This window comes from Neofelis nebulosa, chromosome 2 (assembly GCF_028018385.1).
Source record: "Neofelis nebulosa isolate mNeoNeb1 chromosome 2, mNeoNeb1.pri, whole genome shotgun sequence".
Taxonomy (NCBI): domain Eukaryota; kingdom Metazoa; phylum Chordata; class Mammalia; order Carnivora; family Felidae; genus Neofelis; species Neofelis nebulosa.
The window spans coordinates 115947654-115972233 of NC_080783.1; the positions used below are offsets into that span (position 1 = coordinate 115947654).

Below are 24580 nucleotides of genomic sequence, written 5' to 3' on the forward strand. Positions count from 1 at the left end.
ATTCCTTGGCCCCCCCACCCCCCTCCCTCGGGGCCCCCCCGCCCCCCTCGGGAAAAAAATCCACCCCAAATCACTCGAACCCGAGGGAGGTTTCCTTTCACCCTCGGGGAGACGCGCTCTCCACGGTTCCCTCTCAGCCGTCTCCCCCAAGCCCCCGTCCCCTCCCCTGCTCCCACCCCCTTCTCCCGGCGCCGGGTGCAAGGTCCCTTTAAGGCGACGGCGCCTTCCTCGGGTCAGACTACCGGCGGCGACGACCACGGGAGGTGAGTGAGCGAGCGGGCGAGCCTTCTCTCTCCCCACCCCCTTCTCTCGGGGGTTCCGTTATCTTTTCGCTCGGCGAGGCGCTCCGAGGCGAGACAATGAGAGGGGGATGGGGCGGGTGCGCGAGGGGTAGGAGTGGGGGCGGGGGCCCGGTGGCGCGCGCCCCCGCACCCCGCGAGTGGCGGCGCGGCCCGCGGCGGCGGGCGTGGGGTGCGGCGCGCGAGCGCGAGAGGGAGTGCGTGCGCTCCGGAACCGCGGGAATCGCGCGGCGGGCCGGGCCGGGCGGCCCCTGCCTGCCTGCCGGCCGGCCGCCCCCGCCCCCCGGCGTCCTCCGCGGCGCGCGCGCGCGCGCACTCGCGCCCCACGGCCCCGCACACATCCGACGTCCACACGCACGCCCCTCGCGAGGCGTCTCGGAGGAGTGGGCGGGCGCGGGCGCGGGCGGCGGCCCGCGGGGAAGGGGGCGGGGGCGGGGGCGCGGGCGGCTGCGAGACGCCGGGGCGCGGCGGGAGGGGCGGGCGAGGGGTCGAGGCGGCACCGAGGTGACGTCCCGGGGGGTTGGGTAGCGCTGGGTTCTCCCGCCGCGTCCCCGCCGGCGAAGGAGTGGGGCGCTCTTTTTGAGCGCGAGCTAGTAAATGAGTGATCGCTGTGCCGCTCCCTTGTGTTATGTAATCTCTGCTCGGTCCAATAGTACATCCCAGGCTTTAGTGCACTGCAGTTAGTTTACAAAGTCTCCTCCCTCGGACCTAAAATATTTTTGCGATGGCGCCGTGATTTATAAAATGGGATGGGGCGGAATATCTTTATTTCTGGTGTTTATATCCTGCCGCGGTGGGCGCCATGTTTATCCCAGGGACTATTTTTTTCTAGATTCTCTTCACCTACTGGAAAGAGTGATGTCGTTGATCCACCTGCTTTCCCTTCTTTCTGCGAGTTACCCAGATTTCCTCCCGTCAGACGCGGGATTTCCCCAAACTGTTAATAACACTGGACGTATTTCTTCTCACTTATTTGGACATTCTCAGCTCAGAAAAAGGTGGGGCTGAGAAGAGTCTTGGAAGTCATTTAGCCCAATCTCGTTTTCGAGATGGAAATTGGGAGACCGTTGTACTATCTCAGAACAACCGCCTTCTTGGTGCAGATTGTAGCCTAGCCTTCTACACTCTTGGACACTATCCACCGCAGTTCAAAACCCCACAGAAACGGAGTTTTACTTTCTAAGGATTCCCATCTAGCTAGAGGGGAAGCGGGGGGGGGGGGGGGGGGGGAGGCTGCTTGTTGATAAACCGATGTCCAGACCCGTGGGTTGCTCTTGGCCCTGGGAATTGGACTCTGAATTCCAGCTGGTTCGCACACTTGTTAGGGATGCATAAAAAGTACCTTGGAGATTGCTGAAAGTGCTGGGTTTTTTTTTTTTTTGGGGGGGGGGGCTCATCCCTAAGTCTCTTTGGGCGGGATGGGGGGGGTGCCATCTTCTCTACATTTTTAACCCACAGTCCTTTAGCTGAGGCTAATTAAGGCAACTACCACATTGAGAATTTTGGTTTAGCATAAAGCCTTTCAGGGGAGCTGAGAGGTCATAACTATTTTCAAAATAGGTGATACTAAGATGTTACTCATTTCTTTTCAGTGACATTTGCACTGATGGTCCAAAAGCAAAGCTGGGTAAAACTGCTGGTGGTACCTTAGCACAAAGCAAGGCAGTTGCATGACATTCCATGTGAGAATATCCTTGATGAAGCAGTAAAAATGATTTATTAATTGGGGCACCTGGTTGGTTCAGTCGTTAAGTGTCGGGGTCTTGATTTCTTCTCAGGTCATGATCCCACCCTTCCTGTGATGGAGCCCTGCATGGGACTCTGCCTGGACAGCAGGGATGCCGCCCTCTCTGTTTGCCCCTGTCCTGCAGGTGCTTTTAAAATACATTTAAAAATCTCAACCCTTGAGTGGATGTCTTTTTAGTTTTTTAAGAAAAGACACTTGCGGCCTAAGGAGGTATGATCCTTCGCATAAGAAAAAGCACTTGTGAGATTGAGTTATGAGCTGCATTTTTACTTGAAAGAATGACTGACTAGTTATTTTCACACTTTAATGTTTGGTAGATTTTTTTTTTTTTTTTTTTAAGAGACTGAGCATGAGTGGGGCAGAGGGAGAAAGAATCTTAAGCAGGTTCCATGCTCAGCACAGAGCCTGATGTGGGGCCCCATCCCACGACCCTGGGATTATGACCTGAGCGGAAATCAAGAGTCCGACCAACTGAGCCACCCAGGCGCCCCTGGCAGATATTTTCTGAAAATGAAGTGAGCTTGCCACTTCAAGGAAAACCGTTGACTAAGTATTTGTTACCAATGATAAAAATTTGAGCGTGAAAATAAGAATTTGTTCAAAGTTGACATCTCGCGCGTGTACCCTATCTTTCTCTGTCTCAAAATAAACTTTTAAAAAAGTTGGCCTCTCAGGTTTGACAGCTTCCCAGTACATTAAAGACTTTTCTTGTAGCATCAGTGTTAATGACTGTGATTTTTAAGTATTTTTTAAATTGTATTTATAATTCTAGTGAAATGTGTCAACATTTGGAACCTGGACATTTCAGTAAATTTGTATTTTCCAAGTGACCCATGTGTGATGTTTCAAAATATCATGGGTAAAGGATCCTTTCAAAATGCAAGGTACATCAGTGGATTTTAATGTAAGAAAATACAAAAAGTGGGTTGATAGGGATTCAGATTCCAAGATGTAACTTATTTGAGAAACTACCATTTTTTGAGTTTTAGTATTGTGTCAATATACACAGCTATCTGAAAAGGTTTTCAGAAGACTTCTTTTTTTCTGCTGTGTGAGGCTAGATAGTCGTATACTTAACGAAAACAACATACAGCAAACAGACTGAATGCATACGCAGCTATGAGAATCCAACTGCCTTCTATTAAGCTATACCTAAACAATTGGCAAAAATGTAAAACAATATTACTTTTCTAATTATTTTGGGGAAAAAGATAACTTCTAATTGAAAATGTTCTTTATATTAACTTGTGATGGTTTGTTATTGTTAATTGTGTTGATAAATGTTGATAAGTATTTAACTTTTTTTGTTTTAAGGCCTTACATGGTAAATATCAAAAGATAGAATCCACATAAATAAAAACTTTTTGAGGTCCTCAATAATTTTAAGAATGTAAAGCGGTCCTGAAACCAAAACATTTGAGAATCACTGGGTGTTGTTCTATGCTTCTGCTTCTGAGATCATCCACATCTGCCTCAATGTAGGAACTTCTGGAGAATTTACAGGTGTGTGTTGGAGTTAGTAATGGAAGAGGCAGTGGCTTGGGGGAGAATTTTAGAGAAAAACTTTGATTTGAGTCTTGGTGTGTTATCTACTAACTTTAACCTTGGGCAAGTTACTGAATCTCTCTAAACCTCCTTTTAAACCTCATCTGTAAAATGTAGTACTTAGGACATATAATTGTGAGAATTCATTGAGGTGATGAGTGTAAACTACAAAATAACGCCTGGTATTGTACTAAAGTATATTCCAGGTAACTTTTCAGTCTTTATTCTACATACAAGTAAAACCTTGGATTGCGAGTAACTTGTTCTGCGAGTGTTCTGCAAGACGAGCAAACATTTCCAATAAATTTTAACTTGATAAACTAGCGATGTCTTGCAATACAAGTAGTATGTGACACTGAATGTCACATGATCACAGCTGAGCCAGTGGTTCTTCTTTCTCTACGGGCTTGTGGGTGATGGTCTCCCATGCCCAGATGCTCGGTCTCAGGCCACAGCATCTGGCAGAAATCAGTGATCTTTCAGAACGTTGGAAGGTGCCCACAGCTGGCACTAGTGTATGTTTTGTCACTTCAAAGCACCTATGGACAGTCCTTTGCTTTTCCATACAAGAGTAAGCTTAGGAATGCTTTGCTTCATTCTAGGTCAGGCTGCCTGCAGATATAGACCCTTTCCTCTGCTGCCTTATTGCCAATTACATTAAATACGGTAACAAGAGTTTATTAATACTGTACTGTAGTCAACATCCGTGCAAGCGTATACAATGGCCCCCAGGCGGAAAAATGTTGAAAAGAAAGGTGGTAAGAAGAAGGAGATGATTACAGTGGAAGTTAAGAAGGAAATCATCAAGAAGTATGAACGAGGTATGCGAGTGGCTGAAATTGCAAGATTTTATAAGAAGTCTACATCGACCATTTGTACAATATTAAAGAAGAAAGAAGAAATAAGGGGGCTAGATGCAGCAAAAGGAGTCACGAGAATATCAAAGCAACGGCCACGTGTCCTGGAAGATGTAGAGAAGTTGCTTCTGGTTTGGATAAACGAGAAGCAACTAGCAGGTGATACTGTGACTGAGAATTTTATCTGTGAGAAGGCAAAGGCCTTGTACACTGACCTTGTAAGTAAACTGCCAGGTACGTCAACAGAAAAAGAAGAAGGCTTCAAGGCAAGCAGGGGATGGTTTGATAACTTTAAGAGGAGAAGTGGCATCCGTAGTGTTGCAAAGCATGGAGAAGCTGCAAGTTTGGACGCTAAGGCAGCTGAGGCATTCGCTACTGAGTTCCAGAAGCTCATGGTTTCCGAGTGTTACCTGCCAGAACAAGTTTTTAACTGCGATGAGACGAGGCTTTTTTGGAAAAAGATGCCAAAGAGGACCTACATCACAGAAGAAGAGAATGCAATGCCTGGTCACAAGCCCATGAAAGACCATCTCACCCTCTTGTTTTGTGCTAATGCAAGCGGGGATTTTAAAGTCAAGCCCCTGCTTGTGTATCATTCTGAGAATCCACGAGCCTTCAAGAAATGCAAGGTTCAGAAGAGCCAGTTAAACGTTATGTGGAGGTCCAACAGCAAGGCCTGGGTCACTCGTATGTTGTTCATTGAGTGGATCAATGAGGTCTTTGGTCCTGCAGTGAAGAAATACCTTTTAGAAAAGAATCTGCCACTCAAAGCCTTGCTGGTCATGGATAATGCTCCTGCTCATCCTCCAGGCTTTGAGGACGACTTACTGGAGGAATTCGAGTTCATTAAGGGCAAGTTCCTTCCTCCCAACACCACTCCAATCCTCCAGCCCATGGATCAGCAGGTCATTTCAAACTTTAAAAAGCTTTACATCAAAGCACTATTTCAGCAATGCTTTGAGGTGACCGAAGGAACAAACCTTACTCTACGAGAGTTTTGGAAAAATCATTTCCACATCGTGAACTGCCTTAAGATCATTGATAAAGCCTGGGATGGGGTCACCAAGAGAACCCTCTGTTCTGCTTGGAGAAAACTGTGGCCTGATTGTGTTCTTGGACATGACATAGAGGGGCTTGCTCATGAACAGGAGGCGCCAGTTGTCGATGAAATTGTGTCCTTGGGGAAGACCATGGGCCTAGAGGTGAACGAGGATGACATCCAGGAGCTGGTGGAGGAACATGGTCAGGAGCTGACCACCGATGAACTGATGGATCTGCATCACGAGCAACAGCAAAAGGTTATGGAGGAGATCTCGTCTGCAGAGGAGAAGAAGGCAGAGGAATCCCTCACTTCAGATGAGATTAGGGAGATGTGTAAAATGTGGGAAACAGTGCAAAATTTTGTAGAAAAGCACCACCTGAATAAGGCTGTAGCAGTGCAAGCGATGAATCTGTTTAACGACAATGCAATGTCACATTTCCGCGAAATCCTCAAAAGGAGGCAAAAGTAAGTGTCATTGGATAGGTTCCTTGTTAAAGTTGCACGAAAAGAGAAAGATTGCATTGAGCCAGTACATAGCAGTGATTCCATTAGTGATAGTGAAAGTCGTCCTACACAATAACCCTCCTCTCTCTTGTCTCCCTCACACCAGCCACGAAGGTTTTCAAAGGTAAGTGCAGGTTAATTTATTTACTTTTCTTTATATTTTGTATTTTCTTTATTATTTTATATTGCAATATTGTAATCATTTTTACATGAGTATTTTTGGGTGTGGAATGGATCATCTGAGTTTCTGTTATTTCTTATGGGGAAATTTCGCTTTGATATACGAGTGCTTTGGATTACAAGCATGTTTCCAGAACAAATTATGCTCGCAAGCCAAGGTTTTACTGTATGTCTTTCTGTTGAGGGTGGAGATTTCTTTTTTTTCATTTTATTATTATTTTTTTAAGTTTATTTATTTTTGAGAGGGGGAGGGAGAGCACAGCAGGGGAGGGGCAGAGAGAGAGAGAGGGAGACACAGACTCTGAAGCAGGCTCCAGGCTCTGAGCTGTCAGCACAGAGCCTGACGTGGGGCTTGAACTCACAACCTATGAAATCATGACCTGAGCCAAAGTTGGATGCTTAACCGACTGAGCCATCCAGCTACCCCCGACGCTTTTTTTTTTTTAAAGTTTATTTATGTATTTTGAGAGGCAGGGAATCAATCCCCAAGCAAGCTCCAGGCTGATGGCCTGGGATCCTGAACCAACAAACCATGAGATTGTGGCCATAGCGGAAATCAAGAGTCGGACTTAACCGGACTTAACCGACTTAACCGACTGAACCACCCAGGCACCCTGAAGGTGGTGATTTCTGATTTAAATTACAAACCCTAGAGCTGTTTGGTGCCTTTATCATATCAATGTAATAAGACTTTGATAGATTCTTGGCATTCGGGTTTGTGATAATAAAGTCATATCCACAAAAAACATTTTTACGTATAACTCAGGAGGAGAAAAGGGAAATAGACTAACATATTACTAGTATTTAGAAGAGTTAAATGAAATCAAGGGAGTAGAAATGGAATATAGGTCACACAACTGTCAGCCAAGAAAAGCTTCTTGGGAAAGGGACCCCTGAATATTGAACCCTTTAAAAATAGAGAACTTACTGTTTACTTTAGTTGTTGTTTTAGTAAAGAGCACAGAGCTCTTATCTGGGTGCTTCTTGATAGATTTGCTGCCTGGTAAATTGAAAGTATTTTGTGTTTGGGAATGTTAGGTTATTAACACTGTTTAGGAACACATTGTGAATATTATATGTGAAGTTCTACAACTGTTAGATTCTGTAAGGGACGAAATCGGTCATGCAAAAGACAATAAAAGCTTCTTACAGGTTTAACGGTAATTTTATAGCCATATTAAGTAGTCAGCTCTATAGGTTTTCTAGAATTAATCTAGACAAAAATTGAGATAACTTGAGAACAGATGCCAGTTGTTTTGAGGATTATTATTTCTTACCCAAGAGTAAGAGGGTATGTTCTTAAAATTTTTGTTTTTGTAATGTTTGTTTATTTTTGAGAGAGAGCGTGTGTGTGTGTGTGTGTGTGTGTGTGTGTGTGTACACAAGTAGAGGAGGGGGCAGAGAGAGAGGGAGACACAGAATCTGAGGCAGGCTCCAAGCTCTGAGCTGTCAGCACAGAGCCCAACTGCTGGCTCAAATCACGAAGGAACCGTGAGATAATGACCTGAGCTGAAGTCAGACGCTCAAGTAACTGAGCCAGCCAGTTGTTTTTTTTTAAATGTTTATTCATTTTGTGTGAGAGAGAGAGAATGAATGGGAAGGAGGAAGGGGCAGAGAGGATCCCAAGCAGCCTCAGCTCGAGCCCAACGTGGGGCTTGATCCCACAAACCAAGCCCCCAGGAACTGTGAGATCATGACCTGAGTGGAAATAAGGAGTCGGATGCTTAACCATTTGAGCCACCCTTGTCACTTTTAAATAACAGGTTGTTTGTAAAGATTCTCTTTGTATCTTTTCAATTATGTAGACTTTTACTGATTAGCTAGGATCTGAGTATAGATTACCATATTTGCCAGTGCTTAAGGTGTAGTTCACTTCTCCCTAGAAAGGTATGTCTGGTATACCCATATTATGGGTGGAAAGATGAATGACAAAGACTTAAAAGACTGTGGGAATTGCTAATAGTCCTGTGTGAGCCACATTATTGAGTAAAGTCTACTAAGTATACAAAAATTAGGTTGTCACTACAATTACTGCTGTAAAATACAGAGACCAAATAGGTTACTAAGATGTCAAATAATGGGTTGGCTTAATGGAAGATGGCAGAGTCTGTCTCCTCTTACAGTACCTCCTTGGTAGCCAACATAATCCACCTTAAATTCATTTTTTCTTATATTGATTATGTACGTTTTAAGAAATGTGTGTATGTGAATCTATGTGAAAATTGCACCTAGAAATAAGAACAAGTTAAACAGAAAATTCAATCAACAAGGCTACCAGTTTGATTTAGTAAATGGCAAAAGGATAGTGGCAGAATAGGTGGTTTTTATGCCCAACTTTTTTTTTAATTTCAACCTTATTGAAGTATAATTGCCAAAATGTAAGATATTTCAAGTGTACATATGGTGATTTCATGTACATTGTAAAAGGATTCTCTCCATCTAGTTAATGAACACATTCATCACCTCACGTTTATTTTTTCTGCATGTGAGAACATTTAAGTTCTATTCAGCAAATTTCAGTGATATGGTACAGTGTTATCAAGTATAGTCATGTTTTACGTTAGACTGTCAGACCTTATTCATCTGATTTCCCGCAACTTTTTTATTAAGAAAATTTCATGCACGGGGGCGCCTGGGTGGCTCAGTTGGTTGGGCATCTGACTTCGGTCCAGGTCATGATCTCATGGCTCGTGGGTTTGAGCCCCGCGTCGGGCTCTGTGCTGACAGCTCAGAGCCTGGAGCCTGCTTAAAATTCTGTGTCTCCCTCTTTCTCTGCCCCTTCCCTACTCACGCTCTGTCTCTCAAAAGTAAATAAACATTTTTTTTTTTGAAGAAAACGTCATGCACGTGAAAGCAAAAGAGTACAAGGTGTATGACAGTGAACCTCTTACCTAGACACAGTGGTGTTTTAACATACTAATGTCTATAAGAAAGCACTAAAATATGCATATGTTTGCTAAGCCACTTGAAAATCATGACATTTCCACTAAATATTTCAGGCACTTGCTAAGAATAAATACATTCTCCTATATAACTCTAACATAACTGTTCTTTTAAAGAAAATTCAAAAAATAATCCCCAAGTTGGGAGGGACCTCGGAGGGACAGAGAGAGAAAGAGACAGAATCCCAAGCAGGCTCTGCAGTTCTGTCAGCGCAGATCCTAATGCAGGGCTCAAACTCACCAACCCTGAGATGATGACCTGAACCAAAATCAAGAGTCCAACGCTTAATTGCCTTAGCCACTCAGGCACCCCTATCGTTTTTGTTAAGAGTATATTTCTCTTAATGAGTGCTGAGTAAAGTATAGGATTGTTGAATCACTTTGTTGCAGACCTGAAACTAACATTGTATGTTAACTATACTGGAAATGAAATTTTAAAAATTTTTAAAAACTAAAAGTAATTACCAAATATTATGTAGTCTATATATTCAAATGTTTCATTTGTTCCCAAAATGTCATTTATAGCTTTTATATGAATCAAAATCCAATAAAGGTTCAAGTGTTGCATTTTCTTATGGCTCTTTAGTTTCTTTCTTATTTTTTTTTATTTTAGAGAGAGAGTGTGTGTGTGTGTGTGCAGGTGGGGGTGGAGAGAGGAGCAGAGAGAAAGAGGGAGAGAGAGAATCTCAAGCAGGCTCCACATTTAGCATGGAGTTTGACACCAGTCTGATCCCACGACTTTGGGATCCTGACCTGAGCCAAAATCAGGAGTTGGACACTCAACCAACTGAGCCACCCAGGTGCCCCAACCCCTAGTTTCTTCTAATTTAGTTTGGGGGGTGTGTGTGTGTCACATTTTTAAAGAGAACATGTTGCTACTTTTATAGAATGTTCTCTATTCTGCATTTGTCTGATTATTTCTTTATAGAATGTCCCACCTGGATTTACCTCATTATTTTCTTGTGCGGCTGCTTAACTTACTCCTCTATTGCTGTGTTTCCTACAAACTGCAAGTTAAATTTAAATACTTGATTTGTTGGGGTTTTTTTGGTTTTTTAATGTTTATTTTTCATTTTCGAGTGAGTGAGCACAAATAGGGGAGAGGCAGAGAGAGAAAGGGAGACACAGAATCCAAAGCAGGCTCCAGGCTCTGAGCTGTCAGGAGAGAGCCCGATATGGGCTTGAACCTAGAAACCAACCATGAGATCATGACCTGAGCTGAAGTCAGATGCTCAACCAACTGAGCCACCCACGCACCCCTTGATTTGATTAAGGTTAACCATAATTGTCAGTGGCTTGTTTGTTGTTTACACCAGTTGATGAGAGGCAGAGTCTGAATTATCTGCTAACATTTTTCTGTTTAAACTTAAGTACTGTCATAACTTTTGGTGTTTGAGATAATAGAGCTACCTTTGTAACTTACAGTTCAAATATAACAATAAGACTTTGAGAAAGAATGCAGAAGTAAGTTTGCTTCATGTCCTTTTGGTTCACTGCCCTCTGAGAAAATGAGTTGGAAGTTGGGACAGGCAAGAAGGGTAGATATATTTAGCAGAAGCAAACCATAGTGGAATTGTAAAGGGGTCAAAACCAGAAATTTAGAAATGGAGATTAGGGGCACCTGGGTGGCTCAGTCAGTTAAGCATCCAACTCTTGATTTCGGCTCAAGTCATGATCTCATGGTTCGTGAAATGATTATAAGGTTTGTTTCACGTTATAATCATCTATCTGTGAAACTTGATTTTATCTTCATATTCATTTGACAACTTCTGTGCCATTCTTTTCTTGCCCAAGTACCTAATTTCTCCTCAAAACAGTCAATCTTCTAAAATTATGGTTACTATTAATTTTATTGGTTACTATCAGTATGTTATTGTCAGTATTGACTAGTGAATAATTTTTGTGGATATAATTTCCCAAAGTCCTTTAACCTAATTTCCATTTCTTTTTTTTTTTTTTTTAATGTTTATTTATTTATTTTGAGAGAGAAAGAGTACGGGTTGGGGAGGGAGCAGAGGGAGAGATAGAGAATCTTAAGCAGGTTCCACGCTTAGTGTGGAGCTGGATGCAGGTTTGATCCTGTGACCCTGAGATCATGACCTGAGCCGAAATCAAGAGTCAGATGCTCCGACTGAGTCACTCAGGCACCCAAGAAATGATAGTTCTTTATGCATAGAATGTGGGATGATAGCTTTAAAAAAATTTTCCCCTTCAGGGCCACCTGGGTGACTCAGTCGGTTAAGTGTCCAACTTCAGCTCAGATCATGATCTCGTGGTTTGTGAGTTTGAGCCCCACATCAGGCTCTCCACTCTCAGCACAGAGCTAGCTTCAGATCCTGTCTCTCATTCTTTCTGCCTCTCCCCTGTTTGTGCGTGCGTGTGCTCTCTCTCTCTCTTTCAAAAATAAAATTAAACATTGAAAAAAATGTCCATTTCAGAGTATAGATTCCATTTGATCAGAGTTTCTTAATCTTGGCACTATTGATGTGTTAGAGCAGGTAAGTCCCTAGCTGACCTGTGTATTATAGGATGTTTAGTAGCATCCCTGGCCACTGCCCACTAGATGGATGCCAGTAGCAGCCCTCCCCAGCCCTACCTATAGTTATGTCTACCAAAAATTTCTGTAGACATTGCCATATGTCTTCTGGAGGGCAAGTAGTCCCCATTTTTGAGTATCATTGAGTTGGATAAAATACACTGGCATGTGTGAAGAAGATTCCTTAATGATGTCCTTTATGATTTGGTTTCCCTTTAACAGCTGTCAAACCCAAGTTTCTTCCACAGGTAGGCCCCACTGTGTGCCTGGTATATCCCGGAGAACAGTGGGACATGATGAAATTTTTTATCTCTCTTGGGAATTTTATTGAAGGGAGAAATAAGGTCTTTGTTTATAAGTCAAGTTGTAGGCCTTTTGCTTTATCTAAACCTCCCACCCCCTTCCACCTTGGAAAAGAAACTTACTAGCTATTTGAGCTTATATGCTGTGGATAAAGTTTTTGTTAGGAATAGTTAAGAAATTTGTTTGATATCTTTGAGGTGATCTGTCGTTGTTTTGGCATTCAAGAAAAGACTGTCTTTAGGGGCACCTTGGTGGCTCAGTTAAGTGTCTGACTCTTGATTTTTGGCTCAGGTCATGATCTCATGGGTTCATGAGATTGAGCCCGTGCCTGGCTCTATGCTGACTGCACAGAGCCTGCTTGGGATTCTCTGTCTCTTTCTCTATCCCTTCCCCACTTTGGATACCTGCTCTCTCTCAAAATAAATAAACATTAAAAAAAAGACTGTCTTTCAAAAAATAGTTGCTTGCAAAAGGACTTGATTAAACTAAATGTATCCTTTTTGATTGTCCTTAAAAATTTTTAAGTACCGTTGACCCTTGAAAGGTGTGGGGGTTATGGATATTAACAGCCCGATAACCTCCCCAGTCAAAAATCTACGTATAACTTTTGACTTCCCAAGAACTTAACTGCTAATAGCAAGAACTGTGAGAGATCACTTTTTACTGTGATAACACAATTTACTGGAGAGATCAGCTGCTCAAGTGATGTTTTAAGGGGACATTGGGATACCACAATGCTCGAGCTCACTGCAGTTAGTAATAGGAGGTGGCTACAAAATTATTACAGTAGTACAATATATACTACAGTTAATTTAATGCAGTTATTTAATACTGCATGTTTGTTTACATTTCTCTATTGCAAATGCCACCATGTACAGTCTGTAGGTGTGTAAGTTTTGATGAATTTTGATTTTTTAAATTTGTGTATATTTTATGGTAGTAAATGATAAATGAGTATCTAAATATATTTTATGAATTCAAGACATAGCTACCTTTTTCTTATTTTGTTTTTTGACATTTCTAGGCTACACAGTTCATCTGTGAGGTTTTTCAAAATCTCCAAACTTTTCCAATACGTTTATTGAAAAAAAAAAAATCTATACATAGGCTTGCCCAGCTCAAACCCATATTGTTCAAGGGTCAATTGTATATGTAAATTCTGCCCTTCAGGAAAATGACCAGCCTTCTTGTTAGGGGAAGGGAAGGGGTTGGGGATAGGGGAAGAGTGGAAGTAATGAGATTAGTGAGAATTTTTTGCTCAGTAAATATGTTACAAGACTGAGAAATCTCAAAGAATTTCAGGAGAAAATAGAATTTTTTTAGTTTCTAAAACATGTTCTTTGTGGATGTGGAACTTTCTGCCAAATGCCATGGGAGTGAAATTGAAGGTAGCTGACTAATAATCAGGGGTTGATACGAAGATTATTTTATTTTACCTTTTAAAATGTTTATTCATTCTGAGAGAGAGAGAGAGAGAGAGAGAGAGAGAGAACACATAGGGGAGGGCAGAGAGAGAGGGAGAGAGAGAATCCCAGTCAGGCTCCACACTTACTGCGGATCCTGGGGCTTGATCCCACTAACTGTGAGACCATGACCTTAGCCAAAATTAAGAGTCAAATGCTCAACCAGTTGAGGCACCAAGATGCCCCTGGAGATAATTTTATATTAAAAAAATTTTTTTTGTAGTTTATTTTTTGAGGGGGAGAGAGTAAGCAAACAGGAGAGGGACAGAGAGCCGGGGGCGGGGGGGGGGGGGGATCCCAAGCAGCCTCCACCTGTCCACGCAGAGCCAGATGTGGGGATTGAACTCATGAACTGTGATCTCATGACCTGAGCCAAAATCTGGAGTCACACTTAACTGACTAAACCACCCAGGTGCCCCTAATTTTATATTAAAAGTGAGCAGAGGGACGTCTCACTGGCTCAGTTGGAATAGCATGCAGCTCTTGATCTTGGGGTTGTGAGTTTGAGCCCCACATCAGGCTATCTGCTGTCAGCACAGATCCTGCTTTGGATCCTCTGCCCCCCTTCTCTCTGCCCCTCCCCCACTCGTTCTCTCTCTCTAAATAAATAAACTTTTAAAAATCCTTTAAAAAATAAAATGAGCAGAAAGGTCCCGAGCACCTAGACTGTGGTCTTGGAACATCATTTCCCACCAAAAGGAATCAGAGCTCCTTAAAGAAATGGCGTATTCTAGGTCTGGGGAAGGAAATAGGTGAAACGATCCTGGAGCCATTAGATTGCCAGGATTTTAGTAGACACTTTACTAAGGTGTCAGAAGGACTCGGAAGCTAGCTGAAGTTTGGCCAAAATAGGACACTTTTGAGTATCAATAAAGATAACTGCAGTAGACCAAAACACGTAAATTATGTTTAAAATATAATACCATAATGATAGTTTAAGAGCAAGCTTATTGTTCACTTTGGTGAAATACTATTGCATCATTATTTTGAAAACTGGTAAATAAAGGGAAAAAAAGCAAGATAGAAGGAATCAAGACTTTACTATGTGAACTGCACCATGGGTAACCAAATAATATAAATGTTTTGGCTTTTTTGGGTTTTTTGTTTTTTAAAGTTTATTTTGAGAGCACAAGCACAAGTTGGGGAGGGACAGAGAGAGAGGGGGCAGAGGATCCAAAGTGGGCTCTGCACAGTCAACTGGAACTCACAAAACCCTGAAATCATGACCTGAGCTAAAATCAAGAGTCGAATGCTCAACCAACTCAGCCACCCAGGTGCCCCTACTTTTTGTTTTTTTAAATAGAAGTGTTCTAGTTAATAAATGAAGGAAGGACAGATTTAGAATGATTAGATCCAGCATCGAGCATGCCCCCAGATGGAAGAGAACTCTACCCTTAAGAGTAGTCTTGTGGGGGAGGGAGAGTTCATCCTGTATATAATCATGCCACTAGATCCAACTGTCAATTTCAGGATATCCAGGGGGACAGAGGCATATAGTAAACGCTATGGATATGTGATCAACAATATCCAGGTTGTAGAAACTACAAGAGATGAACTGGTTCTTCAACAAATAAATGGCAAGGGAGGGAAAAAAAATGATTTATAAATTAAAAGACTTAAACTTATCAAGTAATCATAATATATGGACCTTATTTGGATCCTAATTCAGACAAACTTTAGAAAAGTATGGTATTTGAGAGAAATTGAAATTTGAATGTTGACTGAATGATATTAAGGGACTACCAATTTTTAGGCATGTAATGGTACTATTTTTTTTCTTTTGTTATATCTTTTAGGTCCTTATCTTGTAGAGGTCCATGCCAAAATATTTATGAATAATGTAGAGATTAGCTTCAATATAAGATGAAGGAGGGAGGCATAGGTAAAACAATTTTGGGTTGATAATTTTTGAAGGTGGGTGGTAGATACATCTCTATTTTTGTATTTAATTGAATTTATATCACATTTAAAAAAATAGAAGAAAAGAATCACAACAGTCTTGATTCAGAGACTCACAGTTATAATATGATGAAAGTTTGCCCCTTCACTTGGTTTTGGTATGATTCTCAAATTTTCTGTCCATCTCACATTTTCCTCTTGATGTGGCACTGTGTTCCCTATGTGCTGACCTTTTCTGAAATTCACATTTTTGCCTCGCAGTTTTTCAGAAGAAATTAAAATGCCCCTAAATTGGGTAAGGATTGAATCTCAACATGTTTGTTTGTTAATGTGAGAAGTATCCAAGTCAGAAATACACTTAAAGCAAAGTAATAGAGAAGAGACAGAAAAAAAAATCCAGGTGTTTTTGTTTTTGTTTTCCTTATGAGAAGTTAAAGTAAAGATTTGGTGTGGAAAGAGGTTAAACGTGAGTAGAATGATAGTTTGGGAAGATGTATACATTGCACTACTGGGCATTTAGTAATTCCTGTCTTCTTTAATCAAAAATAGTTGAAAGGTAACTATGTGCTACCTGCCATGGGTTACTGAGCACCACAGAGTTACCGTTTTTTCTCATGAGCATCTTGATAAAGATATTAAGTATGGCATTTCTTCATATTAATGAAAATTTCTTTTTGATAACTGGAAAACTACAAGAAGGGTGCTAAATTTGCATGTTTCAAGTTTGTGAAGTATTTAGGTTGATATCTCTATTGTGGTAGGGCCTGTCTTTTCCACAGTTTTTTGACCCTGAACTAGATGGTAAAATGAAGGATCACGCTCAGAGACAACAGTCTAGGTCAGAATTGAGGACTGTTTGAAAAACTTGGTTTCACTGTCTTTCAGAGATGTTTGGATGGATGTGAAATATGCTCAGTCAGCAGATTGGTTATTTTTTTTCTGGGTTGACAAGCCTTATTGGTTAATTTGTCTTGTTTGCTGTAAAGAATTTGAAAAATATTTTGAGTTGAATTTTCTGCTCATTTTGAATCTTAATTTACATTGGTTGTCTTAGCAGAACATATACATGGGGAGTTCTTCTGTCTTGATAAAAAGTAGTTAGGCCACAAACATCTTTCTTAGCCATTTTTTTTTTCAAATCTACCTTTCCCACTCTTTCTGTTTATTAGAGTATCTTTTTCATGGGAGGACTAGCATTGTTTGGCTTTGATCAGATGGAAGAAACTTTCTTTTTTATTTTAGAGAGAGGGCACACCCATGGAGGAGGGGCAGAGGCGGGGAGAGAGAATCTCAAGTGGACTCTCTGCTCAGCGCAGAGTCCCACACGGGGCTCAATCCCACGACCCTGCATGACCTGACCTGAAATCAAGACTCAGATGCTCAACTGACTGAGCCACCCTGGCTCCCTGGAAGAAACTTTGAATATTATTCTTAAGGTTCATTGCTGGATTGCCTGGGTGGCTCAGGTGGTTATGGTTATAAAGCATCTGACTTTGCCTCAGATCATGATCTCACAGTTTGTGATTTCGAGTCCTCCCCCCCCCCCCCCCCCCCCATCGGGCTCTGTACTGACAGTTCAGAGCCTGGAGCCTGCTTCAGATTCTGGGTCTCCCTCTCCCTGCCCCTCCCCTGCTTGTGCATTTGCGCGCGCTCGCTCGCGCTCTCTCTCTCTCTCTCTCAAAAATAAGTAAACATTAGGGGCGCCTGGGTGGCGCAGTCGGTTAAGCATCCGACTTCAGCCAGGTCGCGATCTCGCGGTCCGTGAGTTCGAGCCCCGCGTCAGGCTCTGGGCTGATGGCTCGGAGCCTGGAGCCTGTTTCCGATTCTGTGTCTCCCTCTGTCTCTGCCCCTCCCCCGTTCATGCTCTGTCTCTGTCTGTCCCAAAAATAAATTAAAAACGTTGAAAAAAAAATTAAAAAAAAAAAAAGTAAACATTAAAAAATATTTTTAAAAAATTTATTGCTTCATAAAATGAAACATGCACTCAGTCCCTTAAAATATTAGAAGTAGTTTTAGGTAAAGACCAGCCTTTTGGATATGCTATTAAAATATCCATCCATAGGCATGACACTGAAAACCACAATTTGCATTCAGCTACCTCTACTTACTCTGAAGGAAAGTTTTCTTCTGATGCTCAGCATATGTATGGGGAGTTTGCTTGCAGCTGGTCAGAGTTGAAAGAAAGTGCTTGAGAACCATCCCCAGAACTTATCATCCACAGTTTATATTCATTCTGCCAGATGTTTGATATCCATGCATTAATTAATTGTTGGTTATGGGCTCTAAGAAAGTTACATAGTAGAGAACTGGTATAAGATTAAATAGTTAAAAAAGTTGCTTAGAATGATGTCTTTTTCAGTAAAACTAGTCTGGACACTACAGAAGTGTGTGTTGTGTAGTCTTTGCTCAAGGACTGCCTGTGGTATGGATTTGGCTCTTTTTTTTAAGTTTATTTTTGAGAGAGAGAACACAGCAGGGGAAGGGCAGAGAGAGGGAGACAAAGAATCTGAAGCAGGCTCCAGGCTCTGAGCTGTCAGCACAAAGCCTGATGTGGGGCTTGAACCCACAAGCTGTTAGATCATGACCTTAGCCAAAGTTGAAGTTGGAAGCTTAACCAACTGAGCCACCCAGGCACCCCACCCTTCTTTTTAATTCTGTTTCTGGCTAGTGTTGTCTTTTGTATATTTATGTTAAATATGAAACTAACAAAATTTAAGTTGATACCTTATATGTTTTTCTTTCCTTGCTCACATTTTCTCCCCACTGTGGTCCTGGCCTGGGAAGACAAAAATAATTAGAATTTAGAGACCAGTTAGAATCGAGTTAGGCACTTTAGCCATTGAAACTGTGGGCACTTGGTTGTAGCTAACTCAGTGGGGTGTTGGCTGGATTTTTTTTTTTTTTTAATTTTAGTTAACATACAATGCAATATTGGTTTCAGGAGTAGAATTCAGTGATTCATCACTTACATAAAACACTCAGTGCTCATCATAAGTGCCCTCCTTAGTACCCATCACGCTGCCTGGATATTTTAAATTTTCAAGGGAACAACGCCATCTGTTGGGCACCTTAAAAATGAATCCTGTCACGTTCTATGGACCCAACTATTTAGACTAGTTTTAGGTTGGTTTTTGGCATAGAGATGTGGTAAAAAAAAGTTTCTGAAATACTAAGGGCACTGTGAGAGCCTTTGCATTAAAAGCTTTATTTGAGCATTGAGCAGTAATGCTATTATAATTCCAAGACAAAGAAGTTGACCTTTAGTCTACTGATGTTGGGGGGCAGAATAGCAGTAGCTCTTTTTTATTTTTATTTTTTACTTATTTTTGAGAGGAGGAGGCAGAGAGAGAGGGAGAGAGACAATCCCAAGCAGGCTCCGTGCTGACAGCCCAGAGCCCTACGCAGGTGAAATCAAGAGTCTGGTGGATGCTGGGACACCTGGGTGGCTCAGTCAGTTAAGTATCCTACTCTTGGTTTCAGCTCAGGTCGTGATCTTGTGGTTTGTGAGTTTGAGCCCCACATTTGGCTCTGTGCTGACAGTATGGAGCCTGCTTGGGATTTTCTCTCTCTTCCTCTCTCTTTGCCCCTCCTGCACTCTGTCTCAAAATAAATAAACTTAAAAAAAAAAAAAAGTGGATGCTTAACTGAGGCATCCAGGTGCGCCTAGCAATAGCTCTTTGTTTACACTGCAGAGGTGCAGACTTTGTGTTTATAAGAAACATGTAGGGGTGCCTGGGTAGCTCAGTCAGTTGAGGTTGAGTGTCCATCCTGCTCTTGATTTTGGCTTAGGTCATGATCTTGTGGTTCATGGGATCAGGTCGCACATTGAACTCCGTGCTGACAGTGCAGAGCCTGCTTAGGATTCTCTCCCTCTCTCTCCCTCTCCCCCTCTCTAAAAATAAATAAATAAACTTGAAAAAGAAAAAGCATGTAACTTAGGTGTTTTCAAATTAAAGGCTCACTCCCAAGTCATGGTGGAGTATAAGAATACAATTTGGAAGGGAAAAGAACTACCACCCACTTTCTGAATTCTGGGCAGTCTGGAATTTGACCCTGCAGCATCACCTTTTTGAAAGAGCAGCTAACAGCCTAAGTTTGTAAACTGGGAATGTAGTGTGACAAGTGAGGTTCTTACCCTGGGTGTAAAATTTAAGAGATTGCAAAAAGGCTCAGGAATAAAAGAGTATTTTAACATAGTAAAAGAGTACTATTAATACGAAAAAGTTCATAATGAGCAAAATATACCTTTTTTACTTTTCTTTTTTTTTTTTTTTTGAGAAAGAGCACATGAGCAGGGAGGAAAGGGGCAGAGGGAGAGAGAGCGCATCTTAAGCAGGCTCTATGCCCTGCCTGGAGCCTGACATGTGGCTCAATCCCGCAATCCTGGGATCATGACCTGAGCCAAAATCAAGAGTCAGACACTCAACTGACTGAGCCACCCAGGTGCCCCTATTATTATTGTTTTTAAAGATTTTCTTCTTCAGTAATATCTGTACCCACAGTGGGGCTCAAATCACAACTCAGATCAAAAGTCATGTGCTCCACTGACTAAGCCAGCCAGGTACCCCCAAAACATACATTTTAATCGAAGACCCTGTACTTGGATGATTTGCCTCACCCTGATCATAGCCCTGGGTATTACAGATTAAATTTTTATACTCCTCTTATTGAATAATTGCTGTGAGCTCTTTCATAATTTGTTTTCAAGAATAAAACTTATAATGAGGCACCTGAGAGGCTCAGTCAGTTAAGCGTCCTACTCTCAATTTCAGCTCAGGTCATGAGATTTGATCCCCAGTCAGGCTCTGCACTGACAGCTCAGAGCCTGGTTGGGATTCTCTATCTCCCTCTCTCTGCCCCTCTCCCACTTGTGTGTGCTCTGTCTCTCTCTCAAAATAAATATTTTTAAGAGAGCAAAAGTTATAATTCTAGATCCTTCGAAATGTGGCAGTAGGGGGAGGTTAGGGGAAAGGGTAGAGGGAGCATAAGGGTGGATTGAAGAATCTGATCCCATATTTTGTATAAAACCACTTCTCATTTTGAGGTCAATATCTTCTTAGGTCCAATATCTTTTTTTTTTTTTTTTAAATGTTTATTTTTGAGAGAGAGACACAGAGTGAGCAGGGGAGGAGCAGAGAGAAAGGAAGACACAGAATCAGAAGCAGGCTGTAGACTCCCAGCTATCAGCACAAGAGCCCGATGGGGCTCAAACTCAAAAACCGCGAGATCCTGACCCGAGCCAAAGTCAGACAGACGCTTAACCGACTGAGCCACCCAGGCGCCCCATTGAGGTCAGTGTCTTATTTGGTCCTTTTTTCTTGTAGCATGGCGGACACCGACCTCTTTATGGAATGTGAGGAGGAGGAACTGGAGCCATGGCAGAAAATCAGCGATGTCATTGAGGATTCTGTCGTTGAAGATTATAATTCAGTGGATAAAACTACTACAGGTAACAAAAACTCTTTTGATCTTGGATTGTTATTTAAACTGACTCAGTTGGATGGCATTTTTATTAAGAAAGTGTGAGGTGGAGAAAGACTTTTAAGAACCCAAGGATGGATGCCTCGTTGTGGTGCTGGTGCTTTTTTTTTTTCTATGCTTTAGTCTGTAAAAATGCCTCAGTTTCTTCATATGTGAAGCTAGAAACACTATGCTCAATTTATTTAAAACATTGAGAGTTGAGTTAACCAATGCTTAGCAATCATTTGGCAGTCCTCTTACCAAATGTACGAACAAGAACGCAAAGTAGTGTGTGTGGCAGTGTTCATTTATGTACCCAGTCAAACACAGGATCCCGTAGTCTTTTTTCTCTTCTTTGTTTGTTTTACTTGACCTTGGTTTCCTTTGTGAGCTGAACAGAGTTTGCTTTGTGTCTGCCTTCATGAACAGTTTACAAACATAGGCTTGTTAGCTGCTCTTTCAAAAACGTGATGTTGCAGGGTCAAATTCTAGATTGCCCTAAATTCAGAGAGTGGGTGATGGTTCTTTCCCCCTGCTAAATTGTATCTGTTGCTCTCTTTATTTTTATCTTTCCTACCTTGAGACCTGAAGATGGCATTGGTTTAGGCTGAAACAGGACACGGTTCAGGATCTTGTGTATGGCTTATTATGTATGCATGGTTATAAATACCAATAGTGGTGATAATAAACCTTTGAGTCCTAGAGATTTGCTTGTGCTTTATAAGCAAAACCTTAAAATACTGGTTCAGTGAGCTCGCGATCTAAATTAACCAGGAAATATGAGATGAAGAAGGCATTGTGTCTAATTGGTGGAGCGAGGGACAAGTAGGAGGAGAAATCAGATGAACAGTTGGATTTGCAAAGAAAGCAGGAAACTTTTTGGCTGTAGAGACCCACAACAAGATGAAAGGGATTAGAACAATATCCTTTAGTGTCATCTGTCCCTGTCTCCAAGTGACTATGCCTCCCCTTCCCCACAGTTTCTGTGAGCCAGCAGCCAGTCTCGGCTCCAGTGCCCATCGCTGCCCATGCTTCTGTTGCTGGGCACCTCTCTACATCCACCACCGTTAGTAGCAGCGGGGCACAGAACAGCGACAGTACAAAGAAGACTCTTGTCACACTAATTGCCAACAACAATGGTAAGTGGGATTATTGGGAAATTCTTCCTGGGCCAGAGGGGTGAGAGAGAGAAATAAAGAGGTCTTAGGAACAGATGTACCTGTTTAGTTTTAGGTACTGAGATGGTTCTACTAGTTGGAGTGAATTTAGTAATGATTCTGTGATATGGAAGTGATTCAGTAGTGTTGCTGTTCCTTCTGAGTTAGTGCTGAATGGATGCTGGTCTTTCAAGTCTGAGGGCAGCTGATCTTGCTGCTGGTAATTTGTGGGAGAGAAAATGTAAACCTAAAATTCCTGACTATTAAAAAGATTGGGCGGGGGGTGCTGTTTGATTGTTTTTGTTATTTTTTTAAGTAGAATAAGCCCCACTAGTTTGGTAAGAATTCTCCCAGGGCAGCTTTGTTCTGAATTTTCTTTGGCAGATTCATATGGTCATTGGTTCCTGCGTATGGAAAATAGGATAGGGTTGTTTTCTACTTGAAGGAAGTGGTGAAAGAGTGGTGCTTCTAGTGTATTTATTGACTAGAGAAGCTGCGTAGTATTGGTTTCTATTCATTTCTGATGACTGTTTTTACACTCTGAAGGCAAGTTATGTCTTAAGATTCCTAAGCTAGAATAAGCACCTTTATAGAATCATTGTCTTGCTGCAGAGGGCTTACTTTTAATTGTTTTATTTCCTTTAAAAACAAAATAGCTTTATTAATACAAGAATAATACGTGTATTGTAGAAAAAGTAAACTGAAAAAAATAAAAGGAAGGAAAAAATTTTTTAACTGTGATCTCACTACCTGGAGATAACTATTTGTAATTCTTATTTTGTACATATATGTACTTTTATATACTCCCATGTGGTATATGTTGTGATTTACTTTTTATAAAAACGGATCATACAGCCTCTGCATTACTCTTTGCCTCCTTTTTTCCCTTAATATGCAATGAATATCTTCCCATTTTAATCAGTGTATGTCTGTAACATTGTTGATGAGTAAAGGTACAGTTCACCCTTGAACAACATGGGGGGTAGGGGTGCCAACTGTCTGCATAGTTGAAAATTTACATATAACTTTTGATTCCCCCCAAATTTAAATACTGATAGCCTTCTGTTGATAAGTTGATTATCACAGATTTTGTATGTAATATGTATTATACTGTATTCTTACAATAGAGTAAGCTAGAGAAAAGAAAATGTTATACAGAAAATCATAAAAAAGAGAGATAACATAGTACTATACTATATTTATTAAAAAAAAATCCAGGGGTGCCTGGGTGGCTCAGTTGGTTGGGTGTCCAACTCTTGATTTCTGCTCTGGTCATGATCTCATGGTTTGATCCATGGGATCAAACCCCATGTCGGGCTCTGGCTGACAGCATGGAGCCTGCTTGGGATTCTCTCTCCCTCTTTCTCTGCCCTCTTCCCCCCTCCCCCATGCACACATACTTTCTCAAAAATAAATAAACTTAGGGGCACCTGGGTGGCTCAGTCGGTTAAGCATCTGACTTCAGCTCAGGTCGTGATCTCACAGTCCGTGAGTTCAAGCCCTGCATAGGGCTCTGTGCTGAGAGCTCAGAGCCTGGAGGCTGTTTCAGATTCTGTGTCTCCCTCTCTCTGCCCCTTCCCCGCTCATGCCCTGTCTCTCAAAAATGAATAAACGTTAAAAAAAATTAAAAAAAAATAAAAATAAATAAACTTAAAATCCATATACAAGTGGACCTTCACAATTCAAACCTGTGTTGTTCAAGAGTCAACTGTATTTCCTGTTGTTTGGTTACTTATTATTAACGATAGTTGTAAAGGGCTATACTACTACTTTAAAGAGCTATTGTGAGCATCTCTGTCTCTGTGTCTTTTCTCACCTCCTTACTTCTGAGAACATATTTATAAATGTCAAATTATTGGATCGAAAGTCAGCATAGTTTTTAAGGCTTTTGATATTTTTCCTGGAATGGCCATCTAGAAATGTTGTATCAGTTTATATTTCCATTAGAAGTACATATGGTGGTCTTATTTTTGGCTATAACCATTTACTCCTCTACTGTTAGATATTTATTACAGTCCTTATTTTTTGTGATTACAAGCAGTGCTTGGTGAGCATTCTCAGGCATTGTATCTGTGTGCACTGTGTAAGCATATCTGCAGTAGAAAGTGAAATTGTTTGGATCAGGCATTTAAAACTTGATAGATGGTCTCAAATTGTCCTAATAGATTGCCCTGAATAATTGCCCACCAATAGCTCTTTCCTCATATTGCTGCCAACTTTAGGTACTATTGAACTTAAATCTAATTTCTGTAGGCATTTTTTTCAGTTGTTGGGTACTGAAAATACCATTTTTATTATATGAAACATCCTTAGAATTTTTTTGAACTTATAGATAGGGGCCTTTACATACATATAAAGATGAGGAACCACTATCCAGAGGATTCTGTCATTTTACAGATGTGGAAACCAAAGGTCTAGAGAGTCTAAACAATGTGCTTAAAGTCAAATAGTTGGTAAGTGACTAAACTGGATTTGAATTGTCTAGATTTCAGTTTGTGTCCTTTCCTCTGTGTTATATGGCTTTCCTGTATTTCTCTTAAAATAATCTGTCAAAGTGCTGTTAGCAACCAGCATAACTAAATTTTTCTTTGATCGTATGATACTCCAAGGCTTATGAGGACACACTGACATGACCTAGTCTCCTTG

At 41.4% G+C, this 24580-nt stretch overlaps 1 protein-coding gene across 7 annotated transcripts in view; it reads left to right on the plus strand.

Annotated features, from left to right (window-relative positions):
- Nucleotides 1-24580, plus strand: part of POGZ (pogo transposable element derived with ZNF domain) — a 52266-nt gene continuing 27686 nt past the window's right edge. The window contains exons 1-4 of one of the 7 annotated variants that reach the window (XM_058715764.1): nucleotides 1-263; nucleotides 4194-5955; nucleotides 20642-20766; nucleotides 21758-21916. In XM_058715764.1, the coding sequence (XP_058571747.1) occupies nucleotides 4313-5955; nucleotides 20642-20766; nucleotides 21758-21916 (1927 nt within the window). In that variant the 5' untranslated portion in view covers nucleotides 1-263; nucleotides 4194-4312. Of the gene's footprint in view, nucleotides 264-3834; nucleotides 5956-15312; nucleotides 15333-20641; nucleotides 20767-21757; nucleotides 21917-24580 lie in introns of those variants that run through there. The other 6 variants (XM_058715768.1, XM_058715765.1, XM_058715763.1 and 3 more) reach the window with 6 other exon arrangements.